Raw genomic sequence first — 17530 nt, 5'->3', positions numbered from 1 at the left:
ATTGTCAGGCAAAAGTGCACTTGGCATTTGCCGGTTAAATATGCTCTCCAGTTTCTGTGCTGTATACTCGGGGTTTATATACATAATGGGGAAAAAACAGACAGGCCTAAGGAGAGCTGAAAGGAGCAGGCTGAACAGTAACTAAAGAAAGAGTGGGAGAGGGAGAAGTGGGAAGCACAGACTGATTTATAGCTGTGGTCAGCCTTGTTGCTCCCTCATTGTCTGAGGACCCTAATATCCCTGCTTGAACTAAGTTCCAGAGACCTGGTCTCACACACTACTGCCCCTCGAAGTCAGTGTGGCGCTGCTGTAATTCTAGTCCCATTTGGAAATCATAGATGCAGTTACCACATTACGGCTAGACACTCAGGTGATGCTCTGCACCATGGGCAAAGGTTAGGGATTGATGTAGGGGTGGTTGAGAATGAATGAGCGCAAAAACAATGTGGGCAGCTGTGGCAGCTGTTGATGGAAAGCAAAATTGAAACTCAAAGTAATCATGTTCTAAAGACAAAATTTTGCATTTATTGCTTACCAAATATTTTACAATAATGGTCCGTATATTGCTGAGAGTGATGAAGGAATGGCTTTCACTATTCACCTCGTGTACAGTTGCCCAGAGACTTTTTACGGGCTTGTCAGAGGGAAGTTCGAACATTTGGGTGTCTGACCCAGTGCCGAATCATCTCCAGTGGGTCCATGGTGTCTGTGAGCAGGGAGGCTGTTCAACCAGTTAGACTGAAGAAACCTCACTGAGACACACAGACTGCAATTGCACAGTCTAGTCTGTCTTCATTAAAGGATTTACTTAAAGGCCAAAGCCTTTCACAAAAGCCTAGGCTTGGAATTGATATTGTTGCCCAGTCCTGTGACACTGCTAAAATTGAATTGTGCAATCTGAGCATCTGCAACCTACCTCATTTCCCAGCAGACATGAGGATTGCTGAGTCAGCTGATGAAGGAATACTTTTTGTTCAGCTTCTAGCAGTTGCAGAGCCAACATACAAGAGAGGTAAAATGGAAGAGTTAGAAATGAAGAAAAAGAGAAAAGTGTAAAGAAATGAGAAAGAAAATAAGTTGAGAAGAATTTAGAGAAGAGACTAGAAGGAAAAAAAAGCGTGATGCATCCGGGGGGGAAATGTTTAGATCTTGGATTGTTCAGACAGGGATCAGAGAGAGAAATCTACACTTGGAGAACGTGGTTGAAGAGCTGGGGCGATAATGTTGTAGCTTTGGGCTGAATGTTTGGGGCCACCTGGTGGCAAGGGTGGGGGTGGTGGGGGGTTGGTGGTTACAGGACACATTCCCGGTGCCAGATATGTTAACCAGGAATCTCTCACTTTTCCCAATTGAGGCCAATTAAATTAGTTAAAAAACTTATTAACAGCTTATTGGAGGAGAAGGGTGGAATATTTAAAGGGATGCACGGACTTCAGGAGCTCTCAGTTTCTGATCAGCTGAACAGAGGCGGGTACAGAGTGGGGAGCCAGTAAAGGCTGCCCTGGGAACTCACCCCGGCCCCATAAGAGCATCAGTGGGGCAAAGGGGGACTCGGATTTAGTTAAGGAGGTGCCCTTGCTGCTGTGGCGGGCAGAGTTGGCAGTCAGTGCTTGGACATGGAATGGGGGTGTCATCCCCCCGGCATCACGGGGGCAGAGGAGCACCGGCAAGGCTATCAAGGACAATCAGGCAGCCACCTGTCCAGAATGACGTTTGCAGCTGGCAATGGGCGCGCAACTTTCAGATTTTGCAGCAGTGGCAAAGAGGGGCAATACTCTTTGCAGGAAAGGCGGAACCCCAGGTGTCAGGGGGGCAGGAAGTTCATGAAGACCATATCCTCAACACAGGATTGACTGCTGAAGATGGAGATGACTAAGACTCAGTGCTGCAGGAGACTGCGACTCTCCAGGCAGATGGTCATGCACATTTGTGCCCTTGTCACCAAATTCTTCAAAACGTATTGGGGAGGAAGTGGAGATGAGAGAGGAGGAAGAGGACGCTGAACAGAGAGGTGCCCCTGTTGCACGACCAAGTGGCTACCCCCTACCACTCTCCGGGAAGAGGACCTCCCTCCTCTCCTTCAGGGCCTTCACCATTATATCCAGGTCGGCATCAACGAAGTGAGGGGCAGCCCTGCCCGGGTGCCAGGCCAGTTGAAGGCTTTGGCTAAAACCGCAGATCTCTCCCTTGCGATAACCAGCAGCCTCAGTGATGGTTGCCTTGTGGTGTCTAAATGAGTCCCACACTTCATCTGACCTGCCTCTGTTCCCGCCCTGGCTCTAAGTGGGCAGGAAATCTGTCTCCATATCAATTAAGGGCTTCCCCAAGTGCAAATCTTAACTTTAAGCAGTTTCACACCAAAGGTGGGTTTCTAACCCAAAAACAAACCCTGCTTCTGTTTACTGCCTCTGGTGAAAATTCAGCCCTTGATCTCTGAATGTGGCTTCCTGCTGGAAGTGTGGGATTGCAGCATTACTGCTTCAATGACAAATAATTAAAACTTGAACTTTTCCCTTGTCTAATTCATCTGCGCTTAACATGTACCATATTTTATCTCTGCCAAATGTTGGTGAAGGGGTTTCATCTTCCTAGAGGGGAGACAGAGTTGAAAATGTGGAAATCCTCATTGATTTGGAGCAAATAACTGTGCTAGTAGAATTTTGAAAATTGTGAGGTTGTGCCTAGAATCTGCAATACCACTTCTGCGATGTCTGAAGTGATACAGTCGTGGTTATTTACCGACACTTGGATTGATTTATATATTTTTTTTAAATACTGAAGACTGTTGACCGTAATGGCGCAAGGGGCTTGCAAATGGGTAAGAACCCTTGGGAAGTAGATTAACAATTAGGTCATTAATATTTATCATCTAACCTCTGCTCTAATCTGCTAAATTGACTTGATTTTTAGCACCGTAGTGCTCATAACTGTGCTTGACATTAGGGTTAATGCTATAAATGTGCTGTAAACAAAATCTTGCCCGACCTTTTGGGTAATTACTATATTTACTAAGCACTGTAGTTAATAGGAAATGTTTTGCTTAGTGGTGTTTCCAAATTTATGAACCTGTCCAATTATTGTCAAAATTAAGTTTGCCTGTTGTTGTAACTGCAGGTCATTTATCTCATAAACCCCATGACAGTAAGACTCGAATGCATGTGATAAAGTTGAGGGCATGGGTTAATTAAATTCAGTCAAGTAGGATAATTAGATTGTGGGGATCATCTTCTGCTGTACCTGTATTGACAGGTCTGTGGGAGAATGCTGTAAAGTTGCATTAGTAGTGCAAGTCATGAGCAATTTTGCAAGCTATTGTGACAGCATGGAACAAAATTAGCACAGTATTAAACTAAGCTCAAATTTTATAGAAATCATACCCCAAGGGTTAGAAAGATGCAATTTCGAGATTTTGTATCATACTGCTACATCAAAGTGTTTAATAGTTCAAGGGCCCATACCAGCCACCTGAATCCTTTAGAAACTAGAATGCCCCACAGATAAATCGATGATTTATTTTACTGAAATGATGTTAAAGAACAAATAAGTCTGCAAGGCCGATAGGTTGAAGCGAGTTTTCAACTGCCAACAAAAAAGAGAAGTCTAATTTTTATTACTCAGAAGCACTTTGCCACTTAGTCTAACTGGATGTTTTTATTTTAGGTATATGGCATTCATGAATTGAGATAATCCATTTGTATGAGAAGTCATTGTGTGTCTGATTGAAGAAAGGCTGCCAAATGTATTTGAATATATTCAGTCTGTGATCCAAAGTGTGGGAGAATAAGAAGGGCATGGAGATAAATAAACGTAGACAGTTTCTTGAAATAATTCCTGATATGCATTTTGCCATAGTGATTAAATATAATAGACCCTTGAATATAATGGTTGCATTTAATACAGAAAATGTTAGAACTTCGAAGAGAAAAAACATAATTTGGTTCATCAGAATTAATTTTAATTTAAAGCCAGAGTTATAAATATCGCAAAAAAGAGATGCAGTTTTTGCAGGGAGCATGGCGTGAAGGAGCATAATCCAGGTTAATGGAGAAAGTGAGCTGGTAATAGATACTTGGGTGGGGGAACGGGTGGTGGAGGGGGTGAAGGGGAAAGAATTGTCCAGAGAGGAGGTGAGAGAGGGGGAAAAATGGAAAACAGATCAGTGAACTTCTTTAGACTACGGTGAAAGCAGGAATCAATATGAACACCATCAACGTAAAGGATGAACAGGTCAGGTCTGATGTCTGAGAAGAACAAGAATGAAGAATGCTTTGCATATATCCTACAAGAATAAATTCACAGCTGGATTCCTTATGGATTCTCAGTAATACTTTATCTGGAGGATGCGAATGAATTTAAGAGATGCTGTTCAGGGTGAGAATTAGTTGGGTGTTCAAGAATGAAGGTTAAAGCACCATCCTTGTGACAGTTGGAGTTATAAAGGGGACTGTAAAACCATGCTGATGAGGGGTTATAAAAACAAAATGCTGGAAATGCTGAGCAGGTCTGGCAGCATCTGTGGAGAGAGAAACAGAGTTAACGTTTCAGGTCAGTGACCTTTCAGAACTGCCAGCTGGCTGCAGGATTGGAACTAATAAAAGAGAGGTAAAAGTTCAGAGACAGGCAGATCATAATTAAAGAGCCTATAGAAATTCAAACTGTTAGTATTGCTGCAATGGTTCTCAGGAAAGATTGAGAAAAGCACGGAGACTAGAAGAGGAAGTCTAGGAGGAACAGGAAGGTGGTAGATTGGAGAATGGATTTAATCTGCAAGAGGGCCAAAAGCATAGAGATGGAAATGGCAGAAGATGAGTTCTGTATCTTGTATAGAGCTCAAAGCTTTATATTTGCAAGTTCTTCTTTATGAGCATTGAAGCTAATGTTCCTGCTGAGGCCAGAGTGTTCAGAGTCAGAGAGAGAAGATTGGAGATGATAGCCTTTAAAAAAAACAGTCCTCCAGAGAGGTGCAAGTTGGAATCAAAAATGGGATCAGAAGAAGGTGAAGGAGAAGAAAGATCAAAGGACTGATTGCCATCCAGAAATTGGTTGAACTTCTTTCCATGTATCCTGAAAGGAAGAATTTTCCTCCTTCCAATACCAATGAAACAAAACAAGGTTTTGCATTTATATAGCCACCTCAGGACATCCTAAAGTGCTTTGAAGCCAATGAAGTATTTTTGAAGTGTAGTTAATGTTGTAATGTAGGAAACATGGTAGCCAATTTGTGCACAGCAAGTTCCCACAAACGTAAATGACATAAATACCAAGATCCTCCGTTTTAGGTACTGGTTATTGGGCAAATGTTGGCTAGGACACTGGGAGAACTTTCCTGCTCTTTGAATAGTAATGCAGTATCTTTTACATCCACCTGAGAGGACAGATGGTAACTCCAACAGTACAGCACTCCCTCAGTGGTGTACAGAAGTGCAAGTGTTCAATCCTTGTAGAGGGCTTTTAAACCTACTGCCTTATGACTCAGAGGCAAGAGTGCCACCACTGAGTTAAGGATGACACATAAATGGGGGATGCTATGGAACTGCAGACCAGGATAGCCACAGTGTAGATTGAACTGAAACTGCTAGAGAGGGGAATTTAGAGAATTCATATCAAGAAGCATTAGAATTAGAATTAGAATATTACAGCGCAGTACAGGCCCTTCGGCCCTCGATGTTGCGCCGATCATCTGACCTACACTATTCCATTTTCATCCATATGTCTATCCAATGACCACTTAAATGCCCTTAAAGTTGGCGAGTCTACTACTGTTGCAGGCAGGGCGTTCCACGCCCCTACTACTCTCTGCGTAAAGAAACTACCTCTGACATCTGTCCTATATCTTTCACCCCTCAACTTAAAGCTATGTCCCCTCGTGTTTGCCATCCTCATCCGAGGAAAAAGACTCTCACTATCCATCCTATCTAACCCTCTGATTATCTTGTATGTCTCTATTAAGTCACCTCTCCTCCTCCTTCTCTCTAACGAAAACAACCCCAAGTCCCTCAGCCTTTCCTCGTAAGACCTTCCTTCCATACCAGGCAACATCCTAGTAAATCTCCTCTGCACCCTTTCCAAAGCTTCGACATCCTTCCTATAATGCGGTGACCAGAACTGCACGCAATACTCCAGGTGCGGCCTCACCAGAGTTTTGTACAGCTGCATCATGACCCCGTGGCTCTGAAACTCGATCCCCCTACTAATAAAGGCTAACACACCATATGCCTTCTTAACAGCCCTATTAACCTGGGTAGCAACTTTCAGGGATTTATGTACCTGGATACCAAGATCTCTCTGCTCATCTACACTACCAAGAATCTTCCCATTAGCCCAGTACTCTGCATTGCTGTTACTCCTTCCAAAGTGAATCACCTCACACTTCTCCGCATTAAACTCCATTTGCCATCTCTCAGCCCAGCTCTGCAGCCTATCTATGTCCCTCTGTACCCTACAACACCCTTCGACACTATCCACAACTCCACCGACCTTCGTGTCATCCGCAAATTTACTAACCCACCCTTCTACACCCTCATCCAGGTCGTTTATAAAAATGACAAACAGCAGTGGCCCCAAAACAGAACCTTGCGGTACACCACTAGTAACTAAACTCCAGGATGAACATTTGCCATCAACCACCACCCTCTGTCTTCTTTCAGCTAGCCAATTTCTGATCCAAAGCTCTAAATCACCTTCAACCCCATACTTCCGTATTTTCTGCAATAGCCTACCGTGGGGAACCTCATCAAACACCTTACTGAAATCCATATACACCACATCCACGGCTTTACCCTCATCCACCTGTTTGGTCACCTTCTCGAAAAACTCAATAAGGTTTGTGAGGCACGACCTACCTTTCACAAAACCGTGCTGACTATCGCAAATGAACTTATTCTTTTCAAGATGATTATAAATCCTGTCTCTTATAACCTTTTCCAACATTTTACCCACAACCGAAGTAAGGCTCACAGGTCTATAATTACCAGGGCTGTCTCTACTCCCCTTCTTGAACAAGGGGACAACATTTGCTATCCTCCAGTCCTCCGGCACTACTCCTGTCGACAATGACGACTTAAAGATCAACAACAACGGCTCTGCAATCTCCTCCCTGGCTTCCCAGAGAATCCTAGGATAAATCCCATCTGGCCCAGGGGACTTATCTATTTTCACTCTTTCCAAAATTGCTAACACCTCCTCCTTGTGAACCTCAATCCCATCTAGCCTAGTAGTCTGTATCTCAGTATTCTCCTCGACAACATTTTCTTTCTCTACTGTAAATACTGACGAAAAATATTCATTTAACGCTTCCCCTATCTCCTCTGATTCCGCACACAACTTTCCACTACTATCCTTGATTGGCCCTGTTCTAACTCTTATCATTCGTTTATTCCTGATATACCTATAGAAAGCCTTAGGGTTTTCTTTGATCCTATCCGCCAATGACTTCTCGTGTCCTCTCCTTGCTCTTCTTAGCCCTCCCTTTAGATCCTTCCTGGCTAGCTTGTAACTCTCAAGCGCCCTAACTGAGCCTTCACGTCTCATCCTAACATAAGCCGCCCTCTTCCTCTTGACAAGCGCTTCAACTTCTTGAGTAAACCACGGCTCCCTCGCTCGACAACTTCCTCCCTGCCTGACAGGTACATACTTATCAAGGATACGCATTAGCTGCTCCTTGAATAAGCTCCACATTTCGTTTGTGCCCATCCCCTGCAGTTTCCTTCCCCATCCTACACATCCTACACAAGCATAGTAAAGAGTACATTTAATGAGTTGGGAAGAGCAGTCATTAGAGGAGTTTGATTATCAGATATAGACCTGAGAGGGTTAAAGTTCAGTCAGAATCAATGTAGAATGAATTGGAACTGAAAGCAGATGCTGAGAAAAGTTATCTGGCAAAATGGGCTTGGTATACATCTCGGCATTTCTTCACGGATGAAGATTTTGGGAAGGTTGTAGTCATCGTTTGCAGGCTATTGGTGTCTAGTCAGGCCTATCCGTGACCAGCAGGTACAAGTGAAGGTGTAGTCACTGCTGGGGGCAATTGGATCTATCCTTCTCCATCTTTTCTCTTTCATGCTGGTTCTTCGCTCAGTCTCAAAGGTGTCTGTAGCCCTCCAGATGTAGCATTTCCAGGCATCACGACCTGTAGCCTGCGCCTCCCACTGACGATGGTCGATGTGGCAAACAGAGAGGGACTTCTTCAGGGAGTTCTTGAAATGTTTGCATGGGGTCCCTCTGTTCCTTTTACCCAAGCTCAGCTCTCCATACAACACGATCTTGGGGAGGCAACTGTCGTCCATCCAGGCAACGTGACCTGCCCAACGCAGTTGGCTTTGCAGGAGAATGGCCTCGATGCTGGTGATGTTGGCTGTTTCCAGGAATTCAGTGTTTGAGATGCGATCCTGCCAGTGGATCTTGAGGATGCTGTGGAGGCAGCGCTGATGGAAGCGCTCTAGAAGGCGTACGTGATGGTGGTATAGGACCCATGACTCAGCGCCATACAGAAGGGTGGTGAGGTACATGGCTTTGTACACTTTGAGTTTGGTCTGTGCTCTGAGACTGTGGTTGCTCCACGTTCATCTGTAGAGTCTTCCGAATGTACTGTTTGTTTTTGAAAGCCTATTGTCCACTTCCTTGTCTATGGTGGCACCAACGAGATGACGCTGCCCAAATAAGTAAATTGCTTGACAGCATTCAGCTCAGTTCCCTCAATGACCATGCTTGGTGGTCTATATTCTTCTTGGGGTGCAGGCTGATACAGGACTTCAGTTTTCTTTAAACTGATTTTTAGTTTGAAGAGTTGTGCCGCCTCGGAAAAATGTGTTGTTATACTTTGCAGGTCTGACTGACTGTGGGCCAGGAGAGCACAATCATCGGCAAAAAGAAGCTCACGGATGAGTTTTTCTTGTGTCTTTGTGTGAGCCTGAAGATGCCTGAGGTTGAAAAGGCCTCCATTAGTCCAGAAGCATGCGTAAACTCCCTCCTTAAAGTCTTCCATTGCCTGCTGCAGCATCATGATGAAAAAAGATGGGGAATAAGGTTGGGGCCAGCACACATCCCTGCTTTAAGCCACTGGAGATTCAGAAGGGACTCGAGAGGTCGCTGTTTTGCTTGACTTGTCTGCACTGATTTTCATGGAACTGCTTCACCATGGCCAGGAACCTGGGTGGGCATCCACGTTTTTCAAGGATTTTCCAAAGTCTACCTCTACTCACAGTGTTAAGTGCCTTGGTGAGGCCTACGAAAGTGATATACAGACCTTTGTTTTGCTCATGACACTTTTCCTGTAATGGTCTGAGTGTAAATACCAGGACTGTGGTGCCTCTGTTTGCTCTGAAACCACACTGGCTCTCTGGGAGGTTTTCTTCCACAATAGTAGGCACAAGCCTGTTCAGAAGTATTCTAGCTCAGATCTTCCCAGCAATAGAAAGGAAGGTGATCCCATGGTAATTGGAGCAGTCTGATTTTTCTCCTTTGTTTTTGTCCAAGGTGATGATAACGGCATCGTAAAGATGCTGTGGAATCCTGCCCTGTTCCCAGCAGGCCGTGAAAAACTCATGGAGCTTGGTGTATAGGGTAGGGCCACCATGCTTCAAGGCTTTGGGTGGAATTCCATCGACTCCCAGGGCTTTGTTGTTCTTCATCTGGTTGATGGCAGTCACTTTCCTCCAGAGTTGGGCTCTCATCTGATTCTTCTTTGACAGGCTGTTGTTGGATGCAGTTGATGGCAGTATCATGCACTGTGCACTTGACGCTGAAGAGAGTATCAAAGTGCTCCGACCAGCGATCCAGGGCTGACTCCTTGTTGGTGTGTAGGGCCTTGCCATCAGTGCTCCTCAGGGGGTTTTGGGTTTGATGTGCTGGTCCATAGACAGATTTTAGTGCTTCATAGAAACTTCTTATGTCTGAGAGGAAGGGTTAAAGTTCATTCAGAATCAATATAGAATGAATTGGAACTGAAAGCAGCTGCTGAGTAAAGTGATCTGGCAAAATGGGATTTGCATACAGATAGTTACAAAGAAGAATGCATAGTGACAACTATGATGGTGAACATGGTGAAGGAGGTAAATGGAAATCGCGAGAGAGGAGCAGACATTTTATAAAGCTCAGATTCCTGGAGGAGAAGTGTCAGTGAATTAAACATTAGAAATGAAAAAGTAAAAGCTGGAAAACTGAAATAAAAATAGAAAATGCCAGAATGTGCATGTCTTTGAGCACCTGAACATTACTAACATTTTCTGTTTAATTCAGATTTTCAGCATTTGCAAGAAAAGGTTAATGTTTGAAGTGTAAACTGGTTGTCGGAATAGAGCTGATGCTTGTTTCAGTTAACACTTTCACAAAAACCAGATGACTGTCTTGTTTGGATTTAGATTACAAGTAATAAGGACAGTTACAAATCGAGATAACTGAATTCTGTGTTGAGCACAACGGCTCTGAGCTGCTCGGAATGATTGAAACGTAAGAAAGGTGACTGATCTTGGATGAGGAATGTATTACATAATAGTACATAGTTAGAGCACAGGAACAGGCCAGTTGGCTGAACAGGTCTATGCAGGTGTTTGCCCTCCACACCAGCCTCCTCCCACTTTCTTAATCTAATCCCATCAACATATCCTTCTATTCCTTTCTCCTTCATGTGATAACCTAGCTTCCCTTTAAATGCATCTATGAATTTGCCGCAACTGCTCCACATTCTAACAACTCTTGGGATAAAGAGGTTTCTCTTGAATTCCTGATTAAACTTATTATTGACAATCTTTTATATTTATGGTCCGTAGTTTTGATCTTGCTAATAAATGGAAATGTCTTCTCTATGTCTTCCCTTTCAAACCTTTTATCAGGTGAATGGCCTCCCTCTGTGATGTAAGCTTCTATGATACTTGAAGTGAAGAAGAACACAGGAATACTTAATGATGTGAACTGTTAGATTTTTGGTTAATGTTGTCAAATCTGAAGAATGACGAGGAGGGATTAATAAATATTGTGTGCTTGAATAATGAAAGCACTTCTGTAGAGTTGCAGTGTATCTGCTTTTAATTGGATAGAGTGCCAGTACAGTACTAAATGTGCAGAGTACATGAGCCCTGGCTGTTTGCCCTATAGCACTGTCAGAGAAATGACACTGTTCAGTCCACACAAAGGTGATGTGTGCCGCACTAAAGACTAGTTTGATTTAGTGAGTTTCTCTAAAATCCTAAGCAGTTTCCAATAGCAAGTAATCATCTCGTAAGAGTTTCGTTTCCTAGTTTATTTATGGTTCTCAGGAGGAATGAATTTATTTCTTTAGATTTGATATTTTGTGCAATTTTAGTAAGACAATGTAAATAGTATCTTTTTAAACATTTTTTGTTGATACAGAAAAAACTCATTTCTAAATCTGTGTCCCTTTGTATTGTTGTGAGTATTGGACTAGTAGAATGTGAGCAAGCATTCATAGTGGCAGCACAGTGAAGTGGTCAAAACCACCCAGGCACCTCAGTCTTTCTTGTGTGTGTGATGATCTGGAATTTTTCACTCCTCTGCTCTTTGCTGTTCAACTGCTGACTGCAAAAATTTGAAGAATGTTTCTGTAACACTGTTTAAAAATGTTCTTTCTGACGGTTCATGATACTTCCAGAGGTTGAAATATAATGCAGCATAGTGGCTCTTGTAAAAAGAAAAAGAACAGCAAATGCTGAGAATTCGAAATAAAAATAGGCCTGTCAGCATCTATGCAAATACAGATTAATGTTTCAGGTGTACGCTCTTTATCAGTGCTGGAAATGGCTCTTATCCCATAACTATCAATTCAATTTAATTTATTCTTCAAGCATTATTACTAACTTTGGAACCTTTTCTTCAACCTGCAATTTTACCAGGTAAGCAGAAATGTCTCATGTACTGTACAGATTTCTGTCCTCTGCAGATCAGAGGTTACCAATAGGGCTGCTTAGTTGGAGTTACTACTTGTATTGACTAATAGTCTAATACTGTGCCTGTAATTGACAGTTCAGTAGTATAAATATTTTTATTCACTGATTTAAAAGAAAACATGCATACCCATCCCAACTGTGGATTCATTCAGTAAATCCAGATTAATACTAGCACACTGCATATGTGGTATCTCTCAGACACACAATATGCTTAGTCAACAAACTTTCATTTGAATTTAGCGTTGTATTTTCCCATTGAAGAGACATTATTGTTTCAATGTGGTGATTGTTTCAAGATAGACTCAGCTGCTGGGTAGCTTGCTGAGGAAATTGCAGTTATGCTGTGTTATGTCAGTTGTAGGTTTGTCCTTGAGGCACTTGAAACTCTTTAGCAATGTGTCTTTATCAAAATTAAGGTAGAAATAACATTTATAGAAGTGCACTTGAAGTGATGGTGAGATTATTCCATCCTTCATTTATATATCTCTTTCCAGGCCCTTTAACTCAAGGCTTTTAATTTTTTTAATGACCAAAAGTTTCAATGTGTGAATCTGAGTTCCCTTCCCCCACTAAAAATAATTTAGTACAATGTTACAGTATTGCTCATGTACCTTAAGGGCTTTCAATTTTTTCTGGTGTGGGGGAACTCCGACAGATATTGCTTCATACCCAGAGACCCTCTGCAATATCAATACATACTCAGAGACCACCTCCGAACATTGATGCACTCCTGAGACCATTTAACTATTAGTAAAACCTGGTGATTCCCCACAACCTTTTTTTTTAAAGATACCATCCGCTACCCATGGGAAACAGTACGATCATTGCAGAAAACTTTTCTTCCAAATAATGTATATAGCAACAGAAATAACAAGCCAGTAAATCAGTCAAATCTGAAGACACAGGTGACCCCAAGTTTGAAGACCGGTAGTGTAAGTGGCAATTGGTAAATGAAATTTTAGTCTTTTCATAGGTCTAGTCTTTTAGATTTGCAAACCAACAAGTCAAAATTAACCAAAAGTTAATTGGAGATAGTGGATCTGAAAGTCCTCCAATGCTAGAGTAGGGTCGGATATAAATAAAATTGAAGGCCCTCATGATCATCCATGGTTTTCCTGATGATTTGCAAATCTGTTCTGTAAACTTCACTTAATGGTATGAGAAACAATACTTCACAACTTCTGCTTGCAAAAGCCAGGTAGTAACAGTTCCTGGGAGCTGAGAAAGACAAGTGCTCAGGCTTATAGTTCTGCTGTATAAGTGAAGCTGGGTGTTCAAGGGCACTGTAGGATTTTCTGGAGCATTAACAAGTGATTAAAAAGGTACATCTGACTAATGTGGAGCGTTTCCCTTCAACGATAATCAGGTTAAGGTAGTTGTGTATTCAAAGAAGAGTGACCATGATATCTTCATTAAATGGACTGCTGCCTGGACATACCGAACCAGTTAATACATGCAGTATATGTTTTACAAATTAAAAATTATTTCTCTTGTATTCCAGTCAGTTTGGTTATGCCTCACACTTCTGCCCCATGCAATAAGGTAGGGAAGCCAGTCTCCTCTTAATGACCGCTTTTAAAAGCACTCCACAATCATCTAATACCAGTTTTATTTTGTGGGAAAGAACTGGTGTACTTATTTTCATGTCTGGATTGAAACATTTTTACTTCCATAAAATACTCCATCTTGTGGCCTGGCTGAAAATTTAAAGTTTTAAATAAATCCAAACTCTTGTGTTTCATCACCCTTCAGTTGGAAACCTGTGGTTGCAGCCTGAGTGTTCTTGGGCAACCTCTAGGGTCCATTGTATCTCACCATTGTGAAAAATATAGAATCATCTCAAATTCATGGTAGCCAGCCTTCAGGTCTTAAGACTGTGTGCAAGTATGTTGCGCACTTAATGAAATATAAAAATAATAATGTAGGTAAACAAGTCCTGGGTTTCTCGGTGTTTTTATTCCTGTGTGAAGGGTGTCATAAGTTTAAAGTGTGAAAAATTGCAGTAGAATTACAAGTTTATCTTTAAAATGTATTTTGTGTATTGTAAAGAGCTTAGACATTTTCCAAAAACCTCTTCTAATAGAGACTGAACTCTTTTTTTTTTTTGCCATGGTCTTTGATTAATTGGCTTGAATTTAGCTCTCCAAATGTTGGTCAGGAAGACTTTGCGAGGTCGACAGTGTTGGGATGGCCTGAACCTTCATCTGAAAATGGGCCATTGCTGATAGATCTCTTGAGCTGTTATTTGGGTGAGACATTAAACCAAGATCCCATTTGCCTGTTCAGGTGCATGCCAATATTTGTCAAAGAGTATGAGGGTTCTCTGGTGGCTTGGCCAACATTTATTCCTCAGTCAACACCCTGAAACAGGTTAACTGGTCTTTTATCTCAGTGCACTTAATGGAACTTTGCTTTGTGTAAATTAGATGTTGTCACCTTTGGAGTTTGAATTTGTATAATGCCTTCATCAATACACCACTAATTCCACAGTATGACTACATGACGCTTTTGTGTTTATTTAAAGTGTGTAGTTTTTGTACATGCCACATCTTAAGGATCACACTTATCTTCAATGCGAATGAATAAAACTAAGTGTAACTTGGCAAAACATTAAACTCTTTCAGTATGGTCGGTTTGAAAATTGCTTTGTGAATATACCATGCCACAGACTTAGAAAGCATGCTCGAAATATATAATTGAAAGAAGGTTTGTCAGCATCTGCAAAAAGATAAGATAGGTAAATGTTTTGGGTTCAGGCCCTTTGTCAGAATTGCTTTCTTTTGTCTCTCCAGATGCTGAGGATCTGTTCTTATTTACACAATTTTTCTGTTTTCACTTCTTGAAGTAAATCTGCATATTAATTTCTTTCTGTTTCTTTATTGCTCTGGTGCCTGCCTAAAATGATCAAAGCTTCTTAACCATTTTCTTTACTTGTGAAGTTATTTTTTTTCAGTATGTTTAATGGAAGTGATGCCATTATTATGGTGTGTATATCTTTATGTAATGCTGTAATTTAGAGCTAGATTTTCTCCTTGTGGATCAAATTTTCCGTGCAATGCGACATGCATTCTTTGGTCAGCCAAGCCCTCACTATCACCTATTAACTTTCTTGCTGAATATTTTTCCCCCTACTTTCATTTATTTTGATTTGTTCACAGTGTGGTGGGACAATCCATTGATGTATTTCCACAGATCCTATTTTGAACACTGTATAAAGACTCAGCTGCTCTGTTGATTTTGAATGTTAGAGCTGCGCAGTACATATTAATAAGGCTCCAACATAAAAATTGCAACAGGACCTGCAGTCAGCACATTCTATGGCCATCCTCCATTGCACAAATTTCAGCTTTCTGACTTCATAGCAAGGTCATGATTGTATGTTAAAGTGGTAACTAAGGCTAACCAACCCCCCCCCCCCCCCCCACCCCACTCTCAGACACTGCCAACACTCACTGTTGAAGCTTGCGCATGAAGAATTGCCATTGAGGTACTAGCTTGTGGCTGGTTTCCATGAAGCCATACTCGAGCATTAGCTAGTACCTTCTGCTCTTAAGGAGGAAAGAAAATTAGGGGTAAAAATGGAAGGATGTTGAATGTAGCAGCAATGACCAGGTCTGCTGTACTGTCTTTTAATTTAATCTGTACTGTACACTTTTATTTGAAGAATGTAATAGATTATGCTTCCTTTTTAAAAAAAAAACTACTGTACCAATTTTATGCCAGCTGAAAGATGCCTTTCTGTTCCATTTTATTGTTTGAGAGCTGATATATTTACAAATGTAGGTATCCACTGCACTAATACGTTCGGAATTAAGTCTGCAATACACCAAGAGCAGACTTGTGCATCAGATGTTATATTGGATAAGCTTTAGGATTTTATGAAAACTGATTTTTAATTTAATTTTAGTACACTGTATTTAAAAATAAGTTTAATAAATTGAGTCTCTGTTTCTCTAATGCTACAAACATCAAAATGGAAAAATTGATCCCATTGAACTATTTAACTGAAGCTTGGAAACAATGTACATTTCATCAGTGAGCTTGTTTTTAAAAAAAAAAGTTATTTTTAATAAAACATGTTTTTTGAAGAGTAGTTTTTCATTTTTTAAATCAGGTGCAGCTTTAGAGATGGTCTTTCTGTTCCTAAAAATCAGCCAGACATAGCCTTTTCTTACATGTGCTTTCCAAGTTTCAAACAAAAAGATTTACAAGTTTTGGAATGTATGGCAAAGTCTATTTGGTGATGTGACACCTTGAATGGCACAGTAATAATACTTATCATGCTTCATTAAGGTAGCATCTGCAATTTTGAGTATTTTCCCTGTGTAATGGCCAGAGGAAAGAGGAATAGCAAATAAATTTTAACGTTTCCAGCACAGGCCCATCATCTTTATGTCACTGCTAGTTCAATGGTACAGCTATCTATGTTAATCCCATTTCCCTGTTCTTTTCTCCTACTTCTAAATATCTCTTTCCTATTCAGATGTTTAAATGCCCTATTAAATGGTAGGATTAACTTGGTTTCAGTAGTCACTTTCAGTGAAAAATAGGGATAACTTTAGTACACATGAATTTTGAGAAAATAATTGAATTATAAGCAACTGTCTATCTATGAAATTTGTAAAATATAGATATGAGGCTGTTATGGCTTCGTTTAGTTAGTTTGATCTGCTGCTCAGTTTAATGAAATGTTTGGATGGCAGATTTCCATGGACTTGCACCTCTTGGGATGACTGCAAGTCATTTCTCTTGTGCCCAGTGGCTGATGCATTAATCTGCTAACCATACGTTTGGCCCATTTGGTACATTTTCATTTGGAGTATTTGGTAGGGCAATTTTACCGAGGGTAAGGACAGTTGTAAACCAAAGCTCTAGGTTTTTTTTTCACCAACAGTTGGTAGCTGCGATGAGCTGCAGTGGTATATCTGAGGGAAAATAGCAACACATGGATGGTGAACATGAAATGATCTTGTTTTCAGAACCTGCTGGTGTGCTGCTTCAAACAGTCACTTCTTTTCTTTCATCAGAATGATTGAGGAGTGTGGAAGAAGAGGGAATAAGATGGCCGAGAAGAGGCAGCTATTTATGGATATGAGTGAGTACCTTGTATTTGTAATTTCAAAATAAAAGCCCACGAATATTCATGTGTTGATGCAGGGCTAAGTATAATCTCCATTAAAGTTGAAAAATGAATGTAATCATTCCAATGGAGACATAAAAATGGACAATTTTAGAAGACTATTAAACTGCTAGACAGGAAAAAAAATATTATTGTGCATGTGTCAAGATTGAACATTGCAATGGTAGGATGTAGATTTTCTGTTGTTTAACGGGCAAGTGCCCCATACTAGCTGCAGTATTTCTGGGAGTAGGAACGAGATTGTGAAAAGGAGCAATCCAGAGTTTGTGTTTTTCTCCAGGTTATAAATGGAGAGAAAATTAGTGTTGGCATTACTTTAGTCTAGGCTTTTATATCTTTGTGTCCAGTTCAAAAGTAGCAGAGAAGTGGCAGCTGGTAACTTGGACAATGGGAGTAGTGTGTTGAAGGGAATAGAATCTTACATAGAAATTACAAAACAGAAATGGGCTGTTTGGCCAAACCAGTCCATTTATCAGTTTACCCTCCA

The 17530-nt window shown here is 41.1% G+C and overlaps 1 protein-coding gene across 16 annotated transcripts in view; it reads left to right on the top strand.

Annotated features, from left to right (window-relative positions):
• LOC137357516 (dystrobrevin beta) overlaps positions 1 to 17530 on the top strand; it is a 580754-nt gene that overhangs the window by 144287 nt on the left and 418937 nt on the right. For 14 of the 16 annotated variants that reach the window (XM_068023985.1, XM_068023970.1, XM_068023952.1 and 11 more), the window contains one exon: positions 16931 to 16998. In XM_068023985.1, the coding sequence (XP_067880086.1) occupies positions 16932 to 16998 (67 nt within the window). In that variant the 5' untranslated portion in view covers position 16931. Of the gene's footprint in view, positions 1 to 15421; positions 15516 to 16882; positions 16999 to 17530 lie in introns of those variants that run through there. The other 2 variants (XM_068023890.1, XM_068023976.1) reach the window with 2 other exon arrangements.

This window comes from Heterodontus francisci, chromosome 3 (assembly GCF_036365525.1).
Source record: "Heterodontus francisci isolate sHetFra1 chromosome 3, sHetFra1.hap1, whole genome shotgun sequence".
In the NCBI taxonomy this organism is placed as follows: Eukaryota; Metazoa; Chordata; class Chondrichthyes; order Heterodontiformes; family Heterodontidae; genus Heterodontus; species Heterodontus francisci.
The sequence above is the reverse complement of the archived record's forward strand: the minus strand, read 5'-3'. Positions and strand labels throughout refer to the sequence as shown.